The sequence below is a fragment of the Mesoplodon bidens genome (assembly GCF_964165515.1).
Source record: "Mesoplodon bidens genome assembly, contig: HAP1_SCAFFOLD_429, whole genome shotgun sequence".
NCBI classification, from domain to species: domain Eukaryota; kingdom Metazoa; phylum Chordata; class Mammalia; order Artiodactyla; family Ziphiidae; genus Mesoplodon; species Mesoplodon bidens.
In genome coordinates this window covers 1-22,899 of record NW_027671687.1, presented here as the reverse complement: position 1 = coordinate 22,899, position 22,899 = coordinate 1, and the positions used below count along the sequence as shown (strand labels likewise).

Sequence of the window (22,899 nt, the reverse complement as noted above, 5' to 3'; positions counted from 1 at the left end):
GGTGGGGGGCTTCCAGTGGTCACGGTAGTTTCTACTTTATTCTCATTCACATTTATCATTTGGGAGCTCCCTGGCTTGCTAGTTGCCAACATGTCACTAGTTTTTAATTGAAGAGTGTCAAGCTCCTCAGCCGTGAATACCTCCCTAGACCATCTGGGCATTGAAACAGGTTCTGACTTCTCCACCTTTTTGCCCTGTTGCATTTCTCCGTTATCACTGGAACTCACACTCTTACGCTTTGGCTCATATCTGGCCCCAGCTTGCTTTGCAAGCAGCTTTTGGGGATATCTGTTGTCTAGTTGAGTCTGTCTATGACCTGCTTTCCCTGTGATGCAGAGGGAGACAGGCAGACGAGTCTGTCTGGCATCCTTAATTCTCTGAACACCCTCTGCCAGCCCACGGTTGACATCAGAACGTGGTTGTCTCAGGACCCTCTGTCCTCCTTTGCCCACAGGCGAGGTGGCAGGGAGAGAACGATCCAGGTCAGGGGCTGAATTTGTTGTTCCCACTTTGTCTCCATGGAGAGATGCAGAGCTTCCTCTCAAGGACTTGAAGCTCCCAGATTTGGAGTCTGCCTCAGAAATCACATTGGTTGAGGAGGGCAAGTTGGCATGAGACAAGGACTGGCATGAGGCATCTTTCAATTTAAAGATCTGTATGGATTCAAGGACCTTGCGGGGAAGGGCCCACAACATCCTCATAGGAAACCTTTTAATATGGGCTTCCAGCATCTGTTGTGGACTGGAATCAACAAAAGTCAGGTCCTGGAAGGTATTCAGGGGGTAGGCCTCACCCACTGATGAGGGCAAACTTCTCTGTTTTGTTTGGGTGTGGGATTTCACAGAAAGAAGCAATGTTTGCTTGATAGCATGCCATGAGTTACGCACAGTCTCAGGGAGCCGACCCTCATGTATGTCCTCCAACTTCTTGCTCAAATGTACTTTTAGGACATTTTCAAGTTGTCTCCGACTTAGACTCTTTGCTGACACCCTTGAATTTTTCTCTGAGAGACTCACCATCTGACTGTTTAGGTCTTTCTCAGAGTCATACCCCAGATCCTTACCTGAAGAGCTCTTTGGGTCATTCAACAGGTGATCTTTTGGGCCATTCTCTAGGCTGTGTCCCACATCTTTCCCCACATCTTCCTCTAGCTGGAACATTTCTGAGCACCTCTCATGGAAGCTTCCAGTTTGGCTCAATCCAACATTTACATTTTTGCTGCTCTGACCCTTAAACACAGAGGTCAGTGAGACTCCATTATTGCTCTCCGACTCAGATGCCTCTGAAAAACCATTTGGAGGCAATCTCAGTGACACAGACTCGTAGATTCTGTGGGGCAGGCCCCACTCGTGCTGGATGAACCTGTTTCGAAGGTGATGCTCTAGTTTCTTCCGAAGTTCATCACTGAGAGGAAACTCCCCAGGAAGGACGGAGATTGAAACGTGGGCCTGGGGGGCCCAGTGGCGAGGAGTGTTAGGAGCTGATGGACAAAAGTCTTCCCGAGATCTTTGGACCACAGAGGGTAAACCCCACAAATTTTCCTGTTGTTTCTGCAAAATGTTCCATTCCAGCTGTTGAATTTCAGATGAGGAGGGAGACTCTGACTCCTCCTGAGGTCTGTGGAGACTTACTCCACAGATCGTAATCTGGGGTAGAAGATCAGATGGTATGCCTGGGAGTGGGGATTGAGGGTCGGCCTGGGACTGGACCTGAGTGAGAGGTAGGGGCTGAGATTGAGGCAGGGTTTGAGGCAAGGGTTCAGGCTGAATCTCAGGCAAGGACAGAGGCAGGGGATCGGGAAGCACTGGTGATTCTTGGCCTGTGGAGGCATTCGAGTTTCCATTGAAAATAAAGACTGAGGAACTGTCAGCCAAGACATGAACAGCAGAGGGCAAGGACTCGCTGTGCAGAGACGGGAGACCCCAGAAGAACTGGATAGGTTTTTGCTGTAAATGGTCCTCCAGGGTCTTAGGATATGGGGGCTGCTGATGCACATGCAGCTCCTTTGGTTTGTCTTTGCTGCTCCAAAAGGGAGGGCACACTGCCGAGTCATGCTTATCAGCAATTGACTCTGACATTTTCCATAAAAGACCTATCTCCCCTACTTCTCTACAGGATATAAAACATTCAGTGACGGGGGAGATGTGGGCTGCTATACATGTTCATTAAGGCTAAGCTAAGCGGCAGAAGACAAAGCCCACCTCCTCAAATTTCATCAGGGAGGAAATGGGCTTTGGGGCGGGGCGGGGGTGGGGTGGCGGGGGTGGAAGGGGCACAATATCTATTTCTCAGCAAGAACTCCAGAGGACTGGTCACCTTTTAGCCAAAGCCAAAGGAAGCAGTCAGTAAGAGCTGAACTATCTCCTTCCTTTCCCTTACACATAAGCCCTGAGTTACCCAAAACCCATGCCCCCAACACAGTACACAGTACACAGAAAAGATACACTATTATTAGATAAATATTTATTGGGGAGAATCAATCATCTCTACAAGGAAGGAGTTATTTCTGGATGGGAAGTCTTCATCCCTGGAAATTCTGGGGCAGTGTTTTCTGTCTAGACAGTAGAGACAGATGTCTGAACACAGGGCCTTCAGCAGTGCTGAGCGCAGTGGTGGGTGCCTGGCCAGCTTGACGCCTGCGGGTGGGGCTTGGATGGGGCACAGGCTCCCTGTGGGACACTGGTGGGGGATGTTTGTGACACAGTCGCTGGTCCTTGAATGCCACAACTTTCTGGGGGTGTCTCTTCTTATCTCTGATCTGTCTTGTACTACTTGGAGGATAACTCTGGCCAGCAAAGATAGCTTCTTGATGGCAGGACTTGATATTTGTCAGTTTACAGGAGGGAGCCCTGTGGTTGAAAGGATGCCCCTGGACAGGCTCTGTCCAGACCTGCACTTGCGCCTTTTGCTGAGTTTTCCTAAACTGCACTGGGGAAGGAAGGGGCTCTTGAGAGTAGGTGACATCCATTGCATACTGACACCCCGGTTTCTCATCTAGGAACTTCCTGATGCCTGTCGCGATTTTCTGAGCTTCAGTTGTCCCAGTCAAGGCAGCTCTACTTTTAACTAGGCCTCTGTTCTGCACAGTTGATATGGGGCTGCCCTTTTCCTGGGCATCTTCTTGCCTTTTGTATTTTATCCCAGAAAAAAGCCATTGCAAGAAGTGCTTCATTCTTTTTCTGATATGGCCTTCAGGAAGAGGCTGTCCCTTCTGTGATAGCATCTGGGAAGACTTGCTCGCAAGTGTCTTCTCTAGTACCATCTCCTGAGTAGGGAAACGCTTCCTCCTAAGTTGGGATGTCCCGAACCCTTTATCCCCTCGATCAAGCTCTTCTGCCTTGGGCTCCAGAGGGCTCACTCTCTTTGCAGTTGGTGGGAAATTCTTATCCTGGCACCTCCTTAAGGCATGCTGAGGGACCCAAGGTTCCTGCTGCTGCTCCATCCTGATTCCTCTGTCCTCCAAATGGACATGCAGCACCTGGGAAGCTCCCATGTCCCCACCTGAGACACCCTGGGCATGAGTCAGTGAGGCCTCGTTAGTCAAGTTATCTGAAGCAAGGGATGTGTCAGTGGGTTGGCCTTGAGCCTGGCTATGCTCCCTGTTCTCCAGTTTAAAGTTCAACTCACTGAACAGTTGTTCTTTAAGGTCTAATGATTTAGGATCTTGGGGAACTGGTAATTTGGGTGGGGGGCTTCCAGTGGTCACGGTAGTTTCTACTTTATTCTCATTCACATTTATCATTTGGGAGCTCCCTGGCTTGCTAGTTGCCAACATGTCACTAGTTTTTAATTGAAGAGTGTCAAGCTCCTCAGCCGTGAATACCTCCCTAGACCATCTGGGCATTGAAACAGGTTCTGACTTCTCCACCTTTTTGCCCTGTTGCATTTCTCCGTTATCACTGGAACTCACACTCTTACGCTTTGGCTCATATCTGGCCCCAGCTTGCTTTGCAAGCAGCTTTTGGGGATATCTGTTGTCTAGTTGAGTCTGTCTATGACCTGCTTTCCCTGTGATGCAGAGGGAGACAGGCAGACGAGTCTGTCTGGCATCCTTAATTCTCTGAACACCCTCTGCCAGCCCACGGTTGACATCAGAACGTGGTTGTCTCAGGACCCTCTGTCCTCCTTTGCCCACAGGTGAGGTGGCAGGGAGAGAACGATCCAGGTCAGGGGCTGAATTTGTTGTTCCCACTTTGTCTCCATGGAGAGATGCAGAGCTTCCTCTCAAGGACTTGAAGCTCCCAGATTTGGAGTCTGCCTCAGAAATCACATTGGTTGAGGAGGGCAAGTTGGCATGAGACAAGGACTGGCATGAGGCATCTTTCAATTTAAAGATCTGTATGGATTCAAGGACCTTGCGGGGAAGGGCCCACAACATCCTCATAGGAAACCTTTTAATATGGGCTTCCAGCATCTGTTGTGGACTGGAATCAACAAAAGTCAGGTCCTGGAAGGTATTCAGGGGGTAGGCCTCACCCACTGATGAGGGCAAACTTCTCTGTTTTGTTTGGGTGTGGGATTTCACAGAAAGAAGCAATGTTTGCTTGATAGCATGCCATGAGTTACGCACAGTCTCAGGGAGCCGACCCTCATGTATGTCCTCCAACTTCTTGCTCAAATGTACTTTTAGGACATTTTCAAGTTGTCTCCGACTTAGACTCTTTGCTGACACCCTTGAATTTTTCTCTGAGAGACTCACCATCTGACTGTTTAGGTCTTTCTCAGAGTCATACCCCAGATCCTTACCTGAAGAGCTCTTTGGGTCATTCAACAGGTGATCTTTTGGGCCATTCTCTAGGCTGTGTCCCACATCTTTCCCCACATCTTCCTCTAGCTGGAACATTTCTGAGCACCTCTCATGGAAGCTTCCAGTTTGGCTCAATCCAACATTTACATTTTTGCTGCTCTGACCCTTAAACACAGAGGTCAGTGAGACTCCATTATTGCTCTCCGACTCAGATGCCTCTGAAAAACCATTTGGAGGCAATCTCAGTGACACAGACTCGTAGATTCTGTGGGGCAGGCCCCACTCGTGCTGGATGAACCTCTTTCGAAGGTGATGCTCTAGTTTCTTCCGAAGTTCATCACTGAGAGGAAACTCCCCAGGAAGGACGGAGATTGAAACGTGGGCCTGGGGGGCCCAGTGGCGAGGAGTGTTAGGAGCTGATGGACAAAAGTCTTCCCGAGATCTTTGGACCACAGAGGGTAAACCCCACAAATTTTCCTGTTGTTTCTGCAAAATGTTCCATTCCAGCTGTTGAATTTCAGATGAGGAGGGAGACTCTGACTCCTCCTGAGGTCTGTGGAGACTTACTCCACAGATCGTAATCTGGGGTAGAAGATCAGATGGTATGCCTGGGAGTGGGGATTGAGGGTCGGCCTGGGACTGGACCTGAGTGAGAGGTAGGGGCTGAGATTGAGGCAGGGTTTGAGGCAAGGGTTCAGGCTGAATCTCAGGCAAGGACAGAGGCAGGGGATCGGGAAGCACTGGTGATTCTTGGCCTGTGGAGGCATTCGAGTTTCCATTGAAAATAAAGACTGAGGAACTGTCAGCCAAGACATGAACAGCAGAGGGCAAGGACTCGCTGTGCAGAGACGGGAGACCCCAGAAGAACTGGATAGGTTTTTGCTGTAAATGGTCCTCCAGGGTCTTAGGATATGGGGGCTGCTGATGCACATGCAGCTCCTTTGGTTTGTCTTTGCTGCTCCAAAAGGGAGGGCACACTGCCGAGTCATGCTTATCAGCAATTGACTCTGACATTTTCCATAAAAGACCTATCTCCCCTACTTCTCTACAGGATATAAAACATTCAGTGACGGGGGAGATGTGGGCTGCTATACATGTTCATTAAGGCTAAGCTAAGCGGCAGAAGACAAAGCCCACCTCCTCAAATTTCATCAGGGAGGAAATGGGCTTTGGGGCGGGGCGGGGGTGGGGTGGCGGGGGTGGAAGGGGCACAATATCTATTTCTCAGCAAGAACTCCAGAGGACTGGTCACCTTTTAGCCAAAGCCAAAGGAAGCAGTCAGTAAGAGCTGAACTATCTCCTTCCTTTCCCTTACACATAAGCCCTGAGTTACCCAAAACCCATGCCCCCAACACAGTACACAGTACACAGAAAAGATACACTATTATTAGATAAATATTTATTGGGGAGAATCAATCATCTCTACAAGGAAGGAGTTATTTCTGGATGGGAAGTCTTCATCCCTGGAAATTCTGGGGCAGTGTTTTCTGTCTAGACAGTAGAGACAGATGTCTGAACACAGGGCCTTCAGCAGTGCTGAGCGCAGTGGTGGGTGCCTGGCCAGCTTGACGCCTGCGGGTGGGGCTTGGATGGGGCACAGGCTCCCTGTGGGACACTGGTGGGGGATGTTTGTGACACAGTCGCTGGTCCTTGAATGCCACAACTTTCTGGGGGTGTCTCTTCTTATCTCTGATCTGTCTTGTACTACTTGGAGGATAACTCTGGCCAGCAAAGATAGCTTCTTGATGGCAGGACTTGATATTTGTCAGTTTACAGGAGGGAGCCCTGTGGTTGAAAGGATGCCCCTGGACAGGCTCTGTCCAGACCTGCACTTGCGCCTTTTGCTGAGTTTTCCTAAACTGCACTGGGGAAGGAAGGGGCTCTTGAGAGTAGGTGACATCCATTGCATACTGACACCCCGGTTTCTCATCTAGGAACTTCCTGATGCCTGTCGCGATTTTCTGAGCTTCAGTTGTCCCAGTCAAGGCAGCTCTACTTTTAACTAGGCCTCTGTTCTGCACAGTTGATATGGGGCTGCCCTTTTCCTGGGCATCTTCTTGCCTTTTGTATTTTATCCCAGAAAAAAGCCATTGCAAGAAGTGCTTCATTCTTTTTCTGATATGGCCTTCAGGAAGAGGCTGTCCCTTCTGTGATAGCATCTGGGAAGACTTGCTCGCAAGTGTCTTCTCTAGTACCATCTCCTGAGTAGGGAAACGCTTCCTCCTAAGTTGGGATGTCCCGAACCCTTTATCCCCTCGATCAAGCTCTTCTGCCTTGGGCTCCAGAGGGCTCACTCTCTTTGCAGTTGGTGGGAAATTCTTATCCTGGCACCTCCTTAAGGCATGCTGAGGGACCCAAGGTTCCTGCTGCTGCTCCATCCTGATTCCTCTGTCCTCCAAATGGACATGCAGCACCTGGGAAGCTCCCATGTCCCCACCTGAGACACCCTGGGCATGAGTCAGTGAGGCCTCGTTAGTCAAGTTATCTGAAGCAAGGGATGTGTCAGTGGGTTGGCCTTGAGCCTGGCTATGCTCCCTGTTCTCCAGTTTAAAGTTCAACTCACTGAACAGTTGTTCTTTAAGGTCTAATGATTTAGGATCTTGGGGAACTGGTAATTTGGGTGGGGGGCTTCCAGTGGTCACGGTAGTTTCTACTTTATTCTCATTCACATTTATCATTTGGGAGCTCCCTGGCTTGCTAGTTGCCAACATGTCACTAGTTTTTAATTGAAGAGTGTCAAGCTCCTCAGCCGTGAATACCTCCCTAGACCATCTGGGCATTGAAACAGGTTCTGACTTCTCCACCTTTTTGCCCTGTTGCATTTCTCCGTTATCACTGGAACTCACACTCTTACGCTTTGGCTCATATCTGGCCCCAGCTTGCTTTGCAAGCAGCTTTTGGGGATATCTGTTGTCTAGTTGAGTCTGTCTATGACCTGCTTTCCCTGTGATGCAGAGGGAGACAGGCAGACGAGTCTGTCTGGCATCCTTAATTCTCTGAACACCCTCTGCCAGCCCACGGTTGACATCAGAACGTGGTTGTCTCAGGACCCTCTGTCCTCCTTTGCCCACAGGTGAGGTGGCAGGGAGAGAACGATCCAGGTCAGGGGCTGAATTTGTTGTTCCCACTTTGTCTCCATGGAGAGATGCAGAGCTTCCTCTCAAGGACTTGAAGCTCCCAGATTTGGAGTCTGCCTCAGAAATCACATTGGTTGAGGAGGGCAAGTTGGCATGAGACAAGGACTGGCATGAGGCATCTTTCAATTTAAAGATCTGTATGGATTCAAGGACCTTGCGGGGAAGGGCCCACAACATCCTCATAGGAAACCTTTTAATATGGGCTTCCAGCATCTGTTGTGGACTGGAATCAACAAAAGTCAGGTCCTGGAAGGTATTCAGGGGGTAGGCCTCACCCACTGATGAGGGCAAACTTCTCTGTTTTGTTTGGGTGTGGGATTTCACAGAAAGAAGCAATGTTTGCTTGATAGCATGCCATGAATTACGCACAGTCTCAGGGAGCCGACCCTCATGTATGTCCTCCAACTTCTTGCTCAAATGTACTTTTAGGACATTTTCAAGTTGTCTCCGACTTAGACTCTTTGCTGACACCCTTGAATTTTTCTCTGAGAGACTCACCATCTGACTGTTTAGGTCTTTCTCAGAGTCATACCCCAGATCCTTACCTGAAGAGCTCTTTGGGTCATTCAACAGGTGATCTTTTGGGCCATTCTCTAGGCTGTGTCCCACATCTTTCCCCACATCTTCCTCTAGCTGGAACATTTCTGAGCACCTCTCATGGAAGCTTCCAGTTTGGCTCAATCCAACATTTACATTTTTGCTGCTCTGACCCTTAAACACAGAGGTCAGTGAGACTCCATTATTGCTCTCCGACTCAGATGCCTCTGAAAAACCATTTGGAGGCAATCTCAGTGACACAGACTCATAGATTCTGTGGGGCAGGCCCCACTCGTGCTGGATGAACCTCTTTCGAAGGTGATGCTCTAGTTTCTTCCGAAGTTCATCACTGAGAGGAAACTCCCCAGGAAGGACGGAGATTGAAACGTGGGCCTGGGGGGCCCAGTGGCGAGGAGTGTTAGGAGCTGATGGACAAAAGTCTTCCCGAGATCTTTGGACCACAGAGGGTAAACCCCACAAATTTTCCTGTTGTTTCTGCAAAATGTTCCATTCCAGCTGTTGAATTTCAGATGAGGAGGGAGACTCTGACTCCTCCTGAGGTCTGTGGAGACTTACTCCACAGATCGTAATCTGGGGTAGAAGATCAGATGGTATGCCTGGGAGTGGGGATTGAGGGTCGGCCTGGGACTGGACCTGAGTGAGAGGTAGGGGCTGAGATTGAGGCAGGGTTTGAGGCAAGGGTTCAGGCTGAATCTCAGGCAAGGACAGAGGCAGGGGATCGGGAAGCACTGGTGATTCTTGGCCTGTGGAGGCATTCGAGTTTCCATTGAAAATAAAGACTGAGGAACTGTCAGCCAAGACATGAACAGCAGAGGGCAAGGACTCGCTGTGCAGAGACGGGAGACCCCAGAAGAACTGGATAGGTTTTTGCTGTAAATGGTCCTCCAGGGTCTTAGGATATGGGGGCTGCTGATGCACATGCAGCTCCTTTGGTTTGTCTTTGCTGCTCCAAAAGGGAGGGCACACTGCCGAGTCATGCTTATCAGCAATTGACTCTGACATTTTCCATAAAAGACCTATCTCCCCTACTTCTCTACAGGATATAAAACATTCAGTGACGGGGGAGATGTGGGCTGCTATACATGTTCATTAAGGCTAAGCTAAGCGGCAGAAGACAAAGCCCACCTCCTCAAATTTCATCAGGGAGGAAATGGGCTTTGGGGCGGGGCGGGGGTGGGGTGGCGGGGGTGGAAGGGGCACAATATCTATTTCTCAGCAAGAACTCCAGAGGACTGGTCACCTTTTAGCCAAAGCCAAAGGAAGCAGTCAGTAAGAGCTGAACTATCTCCTTCCTTTCCCTTACACATAAGCCCTGAGTTACCCAAAACCCATGCCCCCAACACAGTACACAGTACACAGAAAAGATACACTATTATTAGATAAATATTTATTGGGGAGAATCAATCATCTCTACAAGGAAGGAGTTATTTCTGGATGGGAAGTCTTCATCCCTGGAAATTCTGGGGCAGTGTTTTCTGTCTAGACAGTAGAGACAGATGTCTGAACACAGGGCCTTCAGCAGTGCTGAGCGCAGTGGTGGGTGCCTGGCCAGCTTGACGCCTGCGGGTGGGGCTTGGATGGGGCACAGGCTCCCTGTGGGACACTGGTGGGGGATGTTTGTGACACAGTCGCTGGTCCTTGAATGCCACAACTTTCTGGGGGTGTCTCTTCTTATCTCTGATCTGTCTTGTACTACTTGGAGGATAACTCTGGCCAGCAAAGATAGCTTCTTGATGGCAGGACTTGATATTTGTCAGTTTACAGGAGGGAGCCCTGTGGTTGAAAGGATGCCCCTGGACAGGCTCTGTCCAGACCTGCACTTGCGCCTTTTGCTGAGTTTTCCTAAACTGCACTGGGGAAGGAAGGGGCTCTTGAGAGTAGGTGACATCCATTGCATACTGACACCCCGGTTTCTCATCTAGGAACTTCCTGATGCCTGTCGCGATTTTCTGAGCTTCAGTTGTCCCAGTCAAGGCAGCTCTACTTTTAACTAGGCCTCTGTTCTGCACAGTTGATATGGGGCTGCCCTTTTCCTGGGCATCTTCTTGCCTTTTGTATTTTATCCCAGAAAAAAGCCATTGCAAGAAGTGCTTCATTCTTTTTCTGATATGGCCTTCAGGAAGAGGCTGTCCCTTCTGTGATAGCATCTGGGAAGACTTGCTCGCAAGTGTCTTCTCTAGTACCATCTCCTGAGTAGGGAAACGCTTCCTCCTAAGTTGGGATGTCCCGAACCCTTTATCCCCTCGATCAAGCTCTTCTGCCTTGGGCTCCAGAGGGCTCACTCTCTTTGCAGTTGGTGGGAAATTCTTATCCTGGCACCTCCTTAAGGCATGCTGAGGGACCCAAGGTTCCTGCTGCTGCTCCATCCTGATTCCTCTGTCCTCCAAATGGACATGCAGCACCTGGGAAGCTCCCATGTCCCCACCTGAGACACCCTGGGCATGAGTCAGTGAGGCCTCGTTAGTCAAGTTATCTGAAGCAAGGGATGTGTCAGTGGGTTGGCCTTGAGCCTGGCTATGCTCCCTGTTCTCCAGTTTAAAGTTCAACTCACTGAACAGTTGTTCTTTAAGGTCTAATGATTTAGGATCTTGGGGAACTGGTAATTTGGGTGGGGGGCTTCCAGTGGTCACGGTAGTTTCTACTTTATTCTCATTCACATTTATCATTTGGGAGCTCCCTGGCTTGCTAGTTGCCAACATGTCACTAGTTTTTAATTGAAGAGTGTCAAGCTCCTCAGCCGTGAATACCTCCCTAGACCATCTGGGCATTGAAACAGGTTCTGACTTCTCCACCTTTTTGCCCTGTTGCATTTCTCCGTTATCACTGGAACTCACACTCTTACGCTTTGGCTCATATCTGGCCCCAGCTTGCTTTGCAAGCAGCTTTTGGGGATATCTGTTGTCTAGTTGAGTCTGTCTATGACCTGCTTTCCCTGTGATGCAGAGGGAGACAGGCAGACGAGTCTGTCTGGCATCCTTAATTCTCTGAACACCCTCTGCCAGCCCACGGTTGACATCAGAACGTGGTTGTCTCAGGACCCTCTGTCCTCCTTTGCCCACAGGCGAGGTGGCAGGGAGAGAACGATCCAGGTCAGGGGCTGAATTTGTTGTTCCCACTTTGTCTCCATGGAGAGATGCAGAGCTTCCTCTCAAGGACTTGAAGCTCCCAGATTTGGAGTCTGCCTCAGAAATCACATTGGTTGAGGAGGGCAAGTTGGCATGAGACAAGGACTGGCATGAGGCATCTTTCAATTTAAAGATCTGTATGGATTCAAGGACCTTGCGGGGAAGGGCCCACAACATCCTCATAGGAAACCTTTTAATATGGGCTTCCAGCATCTGTTGTGGACTGGAATCAACAAAAGTCAGGTCCTGGAAGGTATTCAGGGGGTAGGCCTCACCCACTGATGAGGGCAAACTTCTCTGTTTTGTTTGGGTGTGGGATTTCACAGAAAGAAGCAATGTTTGCTTGATAGCATGCCATGAGTTACGCACAGTCTCAGGGAGCCGACCCTCATGTATGTCCTCCAACTTCTTGCTCAAATGTACTTTTAGGACATTTTCAAGTTGTCTCCGACTTAGACTCTTTGCTGACACCCTTGAATTTTTCTCTGAGAGACTCACCATCTGACTGTTTAGGTCTTTCTCAGAGTCATACCCCAGATCCTTACCTGAAGAGCTCTTTGGGTCATTCAACAGGTGATCTTTTGGGCCATTCTCTAGGCTGTGTCCCACATCTTTCCCCACATCTTCCTCTAGCTGGAACATTTCTGAGCACCTCTCATGGAAGCTTCCAGTTTGGCTCAATCCAACATTTACATTTTTGCTGCTCTGACCCTTAAACACAGAGGTCAGTGAGACTCCATTATTGCTCTCCGACTCAGATGCCTCTGAAAAACCATTTGGAGGCAATCTCAGTGACACAGACTCGTAGATTCTGTGGGGCAGGCCCCACTCGTGCTGGATGAACCTCTTTCGAAGGTGATGCTCTAGTTTCTTCCGAAGTTCATCACTGAGAGGAAACTCCCCAGGAAGGACGGAGATTGAAACGTGGGCCTGGGGGGCCCAGTGGCGAGGAGTGTTAGGAGCTGATGGACAAAAGTCTTCCCGAGATCTTTGGACCACAGAGGGTAAACCCCACAAATTTTCCTGTTGTTTCTGCAAAATGTTCCATTCCAGCTGTTGAATTTCAGATGAGGAGGGAGACTCTGACTCCTCCTGAGGTCTGTGGAGACTTACTCCACAGATCGTAATCTGGGGTAGAAGATCAGATGGTATGCCTGGGAGTGGGGATTGAGGGTCGGCCTGGGACTGGACCTGAGTGAGAGGTAGGGGCTGAGATTGAGGCAGGGTTTGAGGCAAGGGTTCAGGCTGAATCTCAGGCAAGGACAGAGGCAGGGGATCGGGAAGCACTGGTGATTCTTGGCCTGTGGAGGCATTCGAGTTTCCATTGAAAATAAAGACTGAGGAACTGTCAGCCAAGACATGAACAGCAGAGGGCAAGGACTCGCTGTGCAGAGACGGGAGACCCCAGAAGAACTGGATAGGTTTTTGCTGTAAATGGTCCTCCAGGGTCTTAGGATATGGGGGCTGCTGATGCACATGCAGCTCCTTTGGTTTGTCTTTGCTGCTCCAAAAGGGAGGGCACACTGCCGAGTCATGCTTATCAGCAATTGACTCTGACATTTTCCATAAAAGACCTATCTCCCCTACTTCTCTACAGGATATAAAACATTCAGTGACGGGGGAGATGTGGGCTGCTATACATGTTCATTAAGGCTAAGCTAAGCGGCAGAAGACAAAGCCCACCTCCTCAAATTTCATCAGGGAGGAAATGGGCTTTGGGGCGGGGCGGGGGTGGGGTGGCGGGGGTGGAAGGGGCACAATATCTATTTCTCAGCAAGAACTCCAGAGGACTGGTCACCTTTTAGCCAAAGCCAAAGGAAGCAGTCAGTAAGAGCTGAACTATCTCCTTCCTTTCCCTTACACATAAGCCCTGAGTTACCCAAAACCCATGCCCCCAACACAGTACACAGTACACAGAAAAGATACACTATTATTAGATAAATATTTATTGGGGAGAATCAATCATCTCTACAAGGAAGGAGTTATTTCTGGATGGGAAGTCTTCATCCCTGGAAATTCTGGGGCAGTGTTTTCTGTCTAGACAGTAGAGACAGATGTCTGAACACAGGGCCTTCAGCAGTGCTGAGCGCAGTGGTGGGTGCCTGGCCAGCTTGACGCCTGCGGGTGGGGCTTGGATGGGGCACAGGCTCCCTGTGGGACACTGGTGGGGGATGTTTGTGACACAGTCGCTGGTCCTTGAATGCCACAACTTTCTGGGGGTGTCTCTTCTTATCTCTGATCTGTCTTGTACTACTTGGAGGATAACTCTGGCCAGCAAAGATAGCTTCTTGATGGCAGGACTTGATATTTGTCAGTTTACAGGAGGGAGCCCTGTGGTTGAAAGGATGCCCCTGGACAGGCTCTGTCCAGACCTGCACTTGCGCCTTTTGCTGAGTTTTCCTAAACTGCACTGGGGAAGGAAGGGGCTCTTGAGAGTAGGTGACATCCATTGCATACTGACACCCCGGTTTCTCATCTAGGAACTTCCTGATGCCTGTCGCGATTTTCTGAGCTTCAGTTGTCCCAGTCAAGGCAGCTCTACTTTTAACTAGGCCTCTGTTCTGCACAGTTGATATGGGGCTGCCCTTTTCCTGGGCATCTTCTTGCCTTTTGTATTTTATCCCAGAAAAAAGCCATTGCAAGAAGTGCTTCATTCTTTTTCTGATATGGCCTTCAGGAAGAGGCTGTCCCTTCTGTGATAGCATCTGGGAAGACTTGCTCGCAAGTGTCTTCTCTAGTACCATCTCCTGAGTAGGGAAACGCTTCCTCCTAAGTTGGGATGTCCCGAACCCTTTATCCCCTCGATCAAGCTCTTCTGCCTTGGGCTCCAGAGGGCTCACTCTCTTTGCAGTTGGTGGGAAATTCTTATCCTGGCACCTCCTTAAGGCATGCTGAGGGACCCAAGGTTCCTGCTGCTGCTCCATCCTGATTCCTCTGTCCTCCAAATGGACATGCAGCACCTGGGAAGCTCCCATGTCCCCACCTGAGACACCCTGGGCATGAGTCAGTGAGGCCTCGTTAGTCAAGTTATCTGAAGCAAGGGATGTGTCAGTGGGTTGGCCTTGAGCCTGGCTATGCTCCCTGTTCTCCAGTTTAAAGTTCAACTCACTGAACAGTTGTTCTTTAAGGTCTAATGATTTAGGATCTTGGGGAACTGGTAATTTGGGTGGGGGGCTTCCAGTGGTCACGGTAGTTTCTACTTTATTCTCATTCACATTTATCATTTGGGAGCTCCCTGGCTTGCTAGTTGCCAACATGTCACTAGTTTTTAATTGAAGAGTGTCAAGCTCCTCAGCCGTGAATACCTCCCTAGACCATCTGGGCATTGAAACAGGTTCTGACTTCTCCACCTTTTTGCCCTGTTGCATTTCTCCGTTATCACTGGAACTCACACTCTTACGCTTTGGCTCATATCTGGCCCCAGCTTGCTTTGCAAGCAGCTTTTGGGGATATCTGTTGTCTAGTTGAGTCTGTCTATGACCTGCTTTCCCTGTGATGCAGAGGGAGACAGGCAGACGAGTCTGTCTGGCATCCTTAATTCTCTGAACACCCTCTGCCAGCCCACGGTTGACATCAGAACGTGGTTGTCTCAGGACCCTCTGTCCTCCTTTGCCCACAGGCGAGGTGGCAGGGAGAGAACGATCCAGGTCAGGGGCTGAATTTGTTGTTCCCACTTTGTCTCCATGGAGAGATGCAGAGCTTCCTCTCAAGGACTTGAAGCTCCCAGATTTGGAGTCTGCCTCAGAAATCACATTGGTTGAGGAGGGCAAGTTGGCATGAGACAAGGACTGGCATGAGGCATCTTTCAATTTAAAGATCTGTATGGATTCAAGGACCTTGCGGGGAAGGGCCCACAACATCCTCATAGGAAACCTTTTAATATGGGCTTCCAGCATCTGTTGTGGACTGGAATCAACAAAAGTCAGGTCCTGGAAGGTATTCAGGGGGTAGGCCTCACCCACTGATGAGGGCAAACTTCTCTGTTTTGTTTGGGTGTGGGATTTCACAGAAAGAAGCAATGTTTGCTTGATAGCATGCCATGAGTTACGCACAGTCTCAGGGAGCCGACCCTCATGTATGTCCTCCAACTTCTTGCTCAAATGTACTTTTAGGACATTTTCAAGTTGTCTCCGACTTAGACTCTTTGCTGACACCCTTGAATTTTTCTCTGAGAGACTCACCATCTGACTGTTTAGGTCTTTCTCAGAGTCATTCAACAGGTGATCTTTTGGGCCATTCTCTAGGCTGTGTCCCACATCTTTCCCCACATCTTCCTCTAGCTGGAACATTTCTGAGCACCTCTCATGGAAGCTTCCAGTTTGGCTCAATCCAACATTTACATTTTTGCTGCTCTGACCCTTAAACACAGAGGTCAGTGAGACTCCATTATTGCTCTCCGACTCAGATGCCTCTGAAAAACCATTTGGAGGCAATCTCAGTGACACAGACTCGTAGATTCTGTGGGGCAGGCCCCACTCGTGCTGGATGAACCTCTTTCGAAGGTGATGCTCTAGTTTCTTCCGAAGTTCATCACTGAGAGGAAACTCCCCAGGAAGGACGGAGATTGAAACGTGGGCCTGGGGGGCCCAGTGGCGAGGAGTGTTAGGAGCTGATGGACAAAAGTCTTCCCGAGATCTTTGGACCACAGAGGGTAAACCCCACAAATTTTCCTGTTGTTTCTGCAAAATGTTCCATTCCAGCTGTTGAATTTCAGATGAGGAGGGAGACTCTGACTCCTCCTGAGGTCTGTGGAGACTTACTCCACAGATCGTAATCTGGGGTAGAAGATCAGATGGTATGCCTGGGAGTGGGGATTGAGGGTCGGCCTGGGACTGGACCTGAGTGAGAGGTAGGGGCTGAGATTGAGGCAGGGTTTGAGGCAAGGGTTCAGGCTGAATCTCAGGCAAGGACAGAGGCAGGGGATCGGGAAGCACTGGTGATTCTTGGCCTGTGGAGGCATTCGAGTTTCCATTGAAAATAAAGACTGAGGAACTGTCAGCCAAGACATGAACAGCAGAGGGCAAGGACTCGCTGTGCAGAGACGGGAGACCCCAGAAGAACTGGATAGGTTTTTGCTGTAAATGGTCCTCCAGGGTCTTAGGATATGGGGGCTGCTGATGCACATGCAGCTCCTTTGGTTTGTCTTTGCTGCTCCAAAAGGGAGGGCACACTGCCGAGTCATGCTTATCAGCAATTGACTCTGACATTTTCCATAAAAGACCTATCTCCCCTACTTCTCTACAGGATATAAAACATTCAGTGACGGGGGAGATGTGGGCTGCTATACATGTTCATTAAGGCTAAGCTAAGCGGCAGAAGACAAAGCCCACCTCCTCAAATTTCATCAGGGAGGAAATGGGCTTTGGGGCGGGGCGGGGGTGGGGTGGCGGGGGTGGAAGGGGCACAATATCTATTTCTCAGCAAGAACTCCAGAGGACTGGTCACCTTTTAGCCAAAGCCAAAGGAAGCAGTCAGTAAGAGCTGAACTATCTCCTTCCTTTCCCTTACACATAAGCCCTGAGTTACCCAAAACCCATGCCCCCAACACAGTACACAGTACACAGAAAAGATACACTATTATTAGATAAATATTTATTGGGGAGAATCAATCATCTCTACAAGGAAGGAGTTATTTCTGGATGGGAAGTCTTCATCCCTGGAAATTCTGGGGCAGTGTTTTCTGTCTAGACAGTAGAGACAGATGTCTGAACACAGGGCCTTCAGCAGTGCTGAGCGCAGTGGTGGGTGCCTGGCCAGCTTGACGCCTGCGGGTGGGGCTTGGATGGGGCACAGGCTCCCTGTGGGACACTGGTGGGGGATGTTTGTGACACAGTCGCTGGTCCTTGAATGCCACAACTTTCTGGGGGTGTCTCTTCTTATCTCTGATCTGTCTTGTACTACTTGGAGGATAACTCTGGCCAGCAAAGATAGCTTCTTGATGGCAGGACTTGATATTTGTCAGTTTACAGGAGGGAGCCCTGTGGTTGAAAGGATGCCCCTGGACAGGCTCTGTCCAGACCTGCACTTGCGCCTTTTGCTGAGTTTTCCTAAACTGCACTGGGGAAGGAAGGGGCTCTTGAGAGTAGGTGACATCCATTGCATACTGACACCCCGGTTTCTCATCTAGGAACTTCCTGATGCCTGTCGCGATTTTCTGAGCTTCAGTTGTCCCAGTCAAGGCAGCTCTACTTTTAACTAGGCCTCTGTTCTGCACAGTTGATATGGGGCTGCCCTTTTCCTGGGCATCTTCTTGCCTTTTGTATTTTATCCCAGAAAAAAGCCATTGCAAGAAGTGCTTCATTCTTTTTCTGATATGGCCTTCAGGAAGAGGCTGTCCCTTCTGTGATAGCATCTGGGAAGACTTGCTCGCAAGTGTCTTCTCTAGTACCATCTCCTGAGTAGGGAAACGCTTCCTCCTAAGTTGGGATGTCCCGAACCCTTTATCCCCTCGATCAAGCTCTTCTGCCTTGGGCTCCAGAGGGCTCACTCTCTTTGCAGTTGGTGGGAAATTCTTATCCTGGCACCTCCTTAAGGCATGCTGAGGGACCCAAGGTTCCTGCTGCTGCTCCATCCTGATTCCTCTGTCCTCCAAATGGACATGCAGCACCTGGGAAGCTCCCATGTCCCCACCTGAGACACCCTGGGCATGAGTCAGTGAGGCCTCGTTAGTCAAGTTATCTGAAGCAAGGGATGTGTCAGTGGGTTGGCCTTGAGCCTGGCTATGCTCCCTGTTCTCCAGTTTAAAGTTCAACTCACTGAACAGTTGTTCTTTAAGGTCTAATGATTTAGGATCTTGGGGAACTGGTAATTTGGGTGGGGGGCTTCCAGTGGTCACGGTAGTTTCTACTTTATTCTCATTCACATTTATCATTTGGGAGCTCCCTGGCTTGCTAGTTGCCAACATGTCACTAGTTTTTAATTGAAGAGTGTCAAGCTCCTCAGCCGTGAATACCTCCCTAGACCATCTGGGCATTGAAACAGGTTCTGACTTCTCCACCTTTTTGCCCTGTTGCATTTCTCCGTTATCACTGGAACTCACACTCTTACGCTTTGGCTCATATCTGGCCCCAGCTTGCTTTGCAAGCAGCTTTTGGGGATATCTGTTGTCTAGTTGAGTCTGTCTATGACCTGCTTTCCCTGTGATGCAGAGGGAGACAGGCAGACGAGTCTGTCTGGCATCCTTAATTCTCTGAACACCCTCTGCCAGCCCACGGTTGACATCAGAACGTGGTTGTCTCAGGACCCTCTGTCCTCCTTTGCCCACAGGCGAGGTGGCAGGGAGAGAACGATCCAGGTCAGGGGCTGAATTTGTTGTTCCCACTTTGTCTCCATGGAGAGATGCAGAGCTTCCTCTCAAGGACTTGAAGCTCCCAGATTTGGAGTCTGCCTCAGAAATCACATTGGTTGAGGAGGGCAAGTTGGCATGAGACAAGGACTGGCATGAGGCATCTTTCAATTTAAAGATCTGTATGGATTCAAGGACCTTGCGGGGAAGGGCCCACAACATCCTCATAGGAAACCTTTTAATATGGGCTTCCAGCATCTGTTGTGGACTGGAATCAACAAAAGTCAGGTCCTGGAAGGTATTCAGGGGGTAGGCCTCACCCACTGATGAGGGCAAACTTCTCTGTTTTGTTTGGGTGTGGGATTTCACAGAAAGAAGCAATGTTTGCTTGATAGCATGCCATGAGTTACGCACAGTCTCAGGGAGCCGACCCTCATGTATGTCCTCCAACTTCTTGCTCAAATGTACTTTTAGGACATTTTCAAGTTGTCTCCGACTTAGACTCTTTGCTGACACCCTTGAATTTTTCTCTGAGAGACTCACCATCTGACTGTTTAGGTCTTTCTCAGAGTCATACCCCAGATCCTTACCTGAAGAGCTCTTTGGGTCATTCAACAGGTGATCTTTTGGGCCATTCTCTAGGCTGTGTCCCACATCTTTCCCCACATCTTCCTCTAGCTGGAACATTTCTGAGCACCTCTCATGGAAGCTTCCAGTTTGGCTCAATCCAACATTTACATTTTTGCTGCTCTGACCCTTAAACACAGAGGTCAGTGAGACTCCATTATTGCTCTCCGACTCAGATGCCTCTGAAAAACCATTTGGAGGCAATCTCAGTGACACAGACTCGTAGATTCTGTGGGGCAGGCCCCACTCGTGCTGGATGAACCTCTTTCGAAGGTGATGCTCTAGTTTCTTCCGAAGTTCATCACTGAGAGGAAACTCCCCAGGAAGGACGGAGATTGAAACGTGGGCCTGGGGGGCCCAGTGGCGAGGAGTGTTAGGAGCTGATGGACAAAAGTCTTCCCGAGATCTTTGGACCACAGAGGGTAAACCCCACAAATTTTCCTGTTGTTTCTGCAAAATGTTCCATTCCAGCTGTTGAATTTCAGATGAGGAGGGAGACTCTGACTCCTCCTGAGGTCTGTGGAGACTTACTCCACAGATCGTAATCTGGGGTAGAAGATCAGATGGTATGCCTGGGAGTGGGGATTGAGGGTCGGCCTGGGACTGGACCTGAGTGAGAGGTAGGGGCTGAGATTGAGGCAGGGTTTGAGGCAAGGGTTCAGGCTGAATCTCAGGCAAGGACAGAGGCAGGGGATCGGGAAGCACTGGTGATTCTTGGCCTGTGGAGGCATTCGAGTTTCCATTGAAAATAAAGACTGAGGAACTGTCAGCCAAGACATGAACAGCAGAGGGCAAGGACTCGCTGTGCAGAGACGGGAGACCCCAGAAGAACTGGATAGGTTTTTGCTGTAAATGGTCCTCCAGGGTCTTAGGATATGGGGGCTGCTGATGCACATGCAGCTCCTTTGGTTTGTCTTTGCTGCTCCAAAAGGGAGGGCACACTGCCGAGTCATGCTTATCAGCAATTGACTCTGACATTTTCCATAAAAGACCTATCTCCCCTACTTCTCTACAGGATATAAAACATTCAGTGACGGGGGAGATGTGGGCTGCTATACATGTTCATTAAGGCTAAGCTAAGCGGCAGAAGACAAAGCCCACCTCCTCAAATTTCATCAGGGAGGAAATGGGCTTTGGGGCGGGGCGGGGGTGGGGTGGCGGGGGTGGAAGGGGCACAATATCTATTTCTCAGCAAGAACTCCAGAGGACTGGTCACCTTTTAGCCAAAGCCAAAGGAAGCAGTCAGTAAGAGCTGAACTATCTCCTTCCTTTCCCTTACACATAAGCCCTGAGTTACCCAAAACCCATGCCCCCAACACAGTACACAGTACACAGAAAAGATACACTATTATTAGATAAATATTTATTGGGGAGAATCAATCATCTCTACAAGGAAGGAGTTATTTCTGGATGGGAAGTCTTCATCCCTGGAAATTCTGGGGCAGTGTTTTCTGTCTAGACAGTAGAGACAGATGTCTGAACACAGGGCCTTCAGCAGTGCTGAGCGCAGTGGTGGGTGCCTGGCCAGCTTGACGCCTGCGGGTGGGGCTTGGATGGGGCACAGGCTCCCTGTGGGACACTGGTGGGGGATGTTTGTGACACAGTCGCTGGTCCTTGAATGCCACAACTTTCTGGGGGTGTCTCTTCTTATCTCTGATCTGTCTTGTACTACTTGGAGGATAACTCTGGCCAGCAAAGATAGCTTCTTGATGGCAGGACTTGATATTTGTCAGTTTACAGGAGGGAGCCCTGTGGTTGAAAGGATGCCCCTGGACAGGCTCTGTCCAGACCTGCACTTGCGCCTTTTGCTGAGTTTTCCTAAACTGCACTGGGGAAGGAAGGGGCTCTTGAGAGTAGGTGACATCCATTGCATACTGACACCCCGGTTTCTCATCTAGGAACTTCCTGATGCCTGTCGCGATTTTCTGAGCTTCAGTTGTCCCAGTCAAGGCAGCTCTACTTTTAACTAGGCCTCTGTTCTGCACAGTTGATATGGGGCTGCCCTTTTCCTGGGCATCTTCTTGCCTTTTGTATTTTATCCCAGAAAAAAGCCATTGCAAGAAGTGCTTCATTCTTTTTCTGATATGGCCTTCAGGAAGAGGCTGTCCCTTCTGTGATAGCATCTGGGAAGACTTGCTCGCAAGTGTCTTCTCTAGTACCATCTCCTGAGTAGGGAAACGCTTCCTCCTAAGTTGGGATGTCCCGAACCCTTTATCCCCTCGATCAAGCTCTTCTGCCTTGGGCTCCAGAGGGCTCACTCTCTTTGCAGTTGGTGGGAAATTCTTATCCTGGCACCTCCTTAAGGCATGCTGAGGGACCCAAGGTTCCTGCTGCTGCTCCATCCTGATTCCTCTGTCCTCCAAATGGACATGCAGCACCTGGGAAGCTCCCATGTCCCCACCTGAGACACCCTGGGCATGAGTCAGTGAGGCCTCGTTAGTCAAGTTATCTGAAGCAAGGGATGTGTCAGTGGGTTGGCCTTGAGCCTGGCTATGCTCCCTGTTCTCCAGTTTAAAGTTCAACTCACTGAACAGTTGTTCTTTAAGGTCTAATGATTTAGGATCTTGGGGAACTGGTAATTTGGGTGGGGGGCTTCCAGTGGTCACGGTAGTTTCTACTTTATTCTCATTCACATTTATCATTTGGGAGCTCCCTGGCTTGCTAGTTGCCAACATGTCACTAGTTTTTAATTGAAGAGTGTCAAGCTCCTCAGCCGTGAATACCTCCCTAGACCATCTGGGCATTGAAACAGGTTCTGACTTCTCCACCTTTTTGCCCTGTTGCATTTCTCCGTTATCACTGGAACTCACACTCTTACGCTTTGGCTCATATCTGGCCCCAGCTTGCTTTGCAAGCAGCTTTTGGGGATATCTGTTGTCTAGTTGAGTCTGTCTATGACCTGCTTTCCCTGTGATGCAGAGGGAGACAGGCAGACGAGTCTGTCTGGCATCCTTAATTCTCTGAACACCCTCTGCCAGCCCACGGTTGACATCAGAACGTGGTTGTCTCAGGACCCTCTGTCCTCCTTTGCCCACAGGCGAGGTGGCAGGGAGAGAACGATCCAGGTCAGGGGCTGAATTTGTTGTTCCCACTTTGTCTCCATGGAGAGATGCAGAGCTTCCTCTCAAGGACTTGAAGCTCCCAGATTTGGAGTCTGCCTCAGAAATCACATTGGTTGAGGAGGGCAAGTTGGCATGAGACAAGGACTGGCATGAGGCATCTTTCAATTTAAAGATCTGTATGGATTCAAGGACCTTGCGGGGAAGGGCCCACAACATCCTCATAGGAAACCTTTTAATATGGGCTTCCAGCATCTGTTGTGGACTGGAATCAACAAAAGTCAGGTCCTGGAAGGTATTCAGGGGGTAGGCCTCACCCACTGATGAGGGCAAACTTCTCTGTTTTGTTTGGGTGTGGGAT

General features: G+C 49.7%; 1 protein-coding gene across 1 annotated transcript in view; it reads right to left on the bottom strand.

Annotated features, from left to right (window-relative positions):
• LOC308611186 (spermatogenesis-associated protein 31E1-like) overlaps positions 1-13,127 on the bottom strand; it is a gene marked incomplete at both ends in the record, with an annotated part of 29,441 nt that extends 16,314 nt beyond the window's left edge. The window contains 2 exons of the mRNA XM_081260059.1: positions 11,637-12,149; positions 12,363-13,127. Coding sequence (XP_081116185.1) covers positions 11,637-12,149; positions 12,363-13,127 — 1,278 coding nt within the window. The remainder of the gene's footprint in view (positions 1-11,636; positions 12,150-12,362) is intronic.
• Between the last annotated feature and the right edge of the window lie 9,772 nt (positions 13,128-22,899).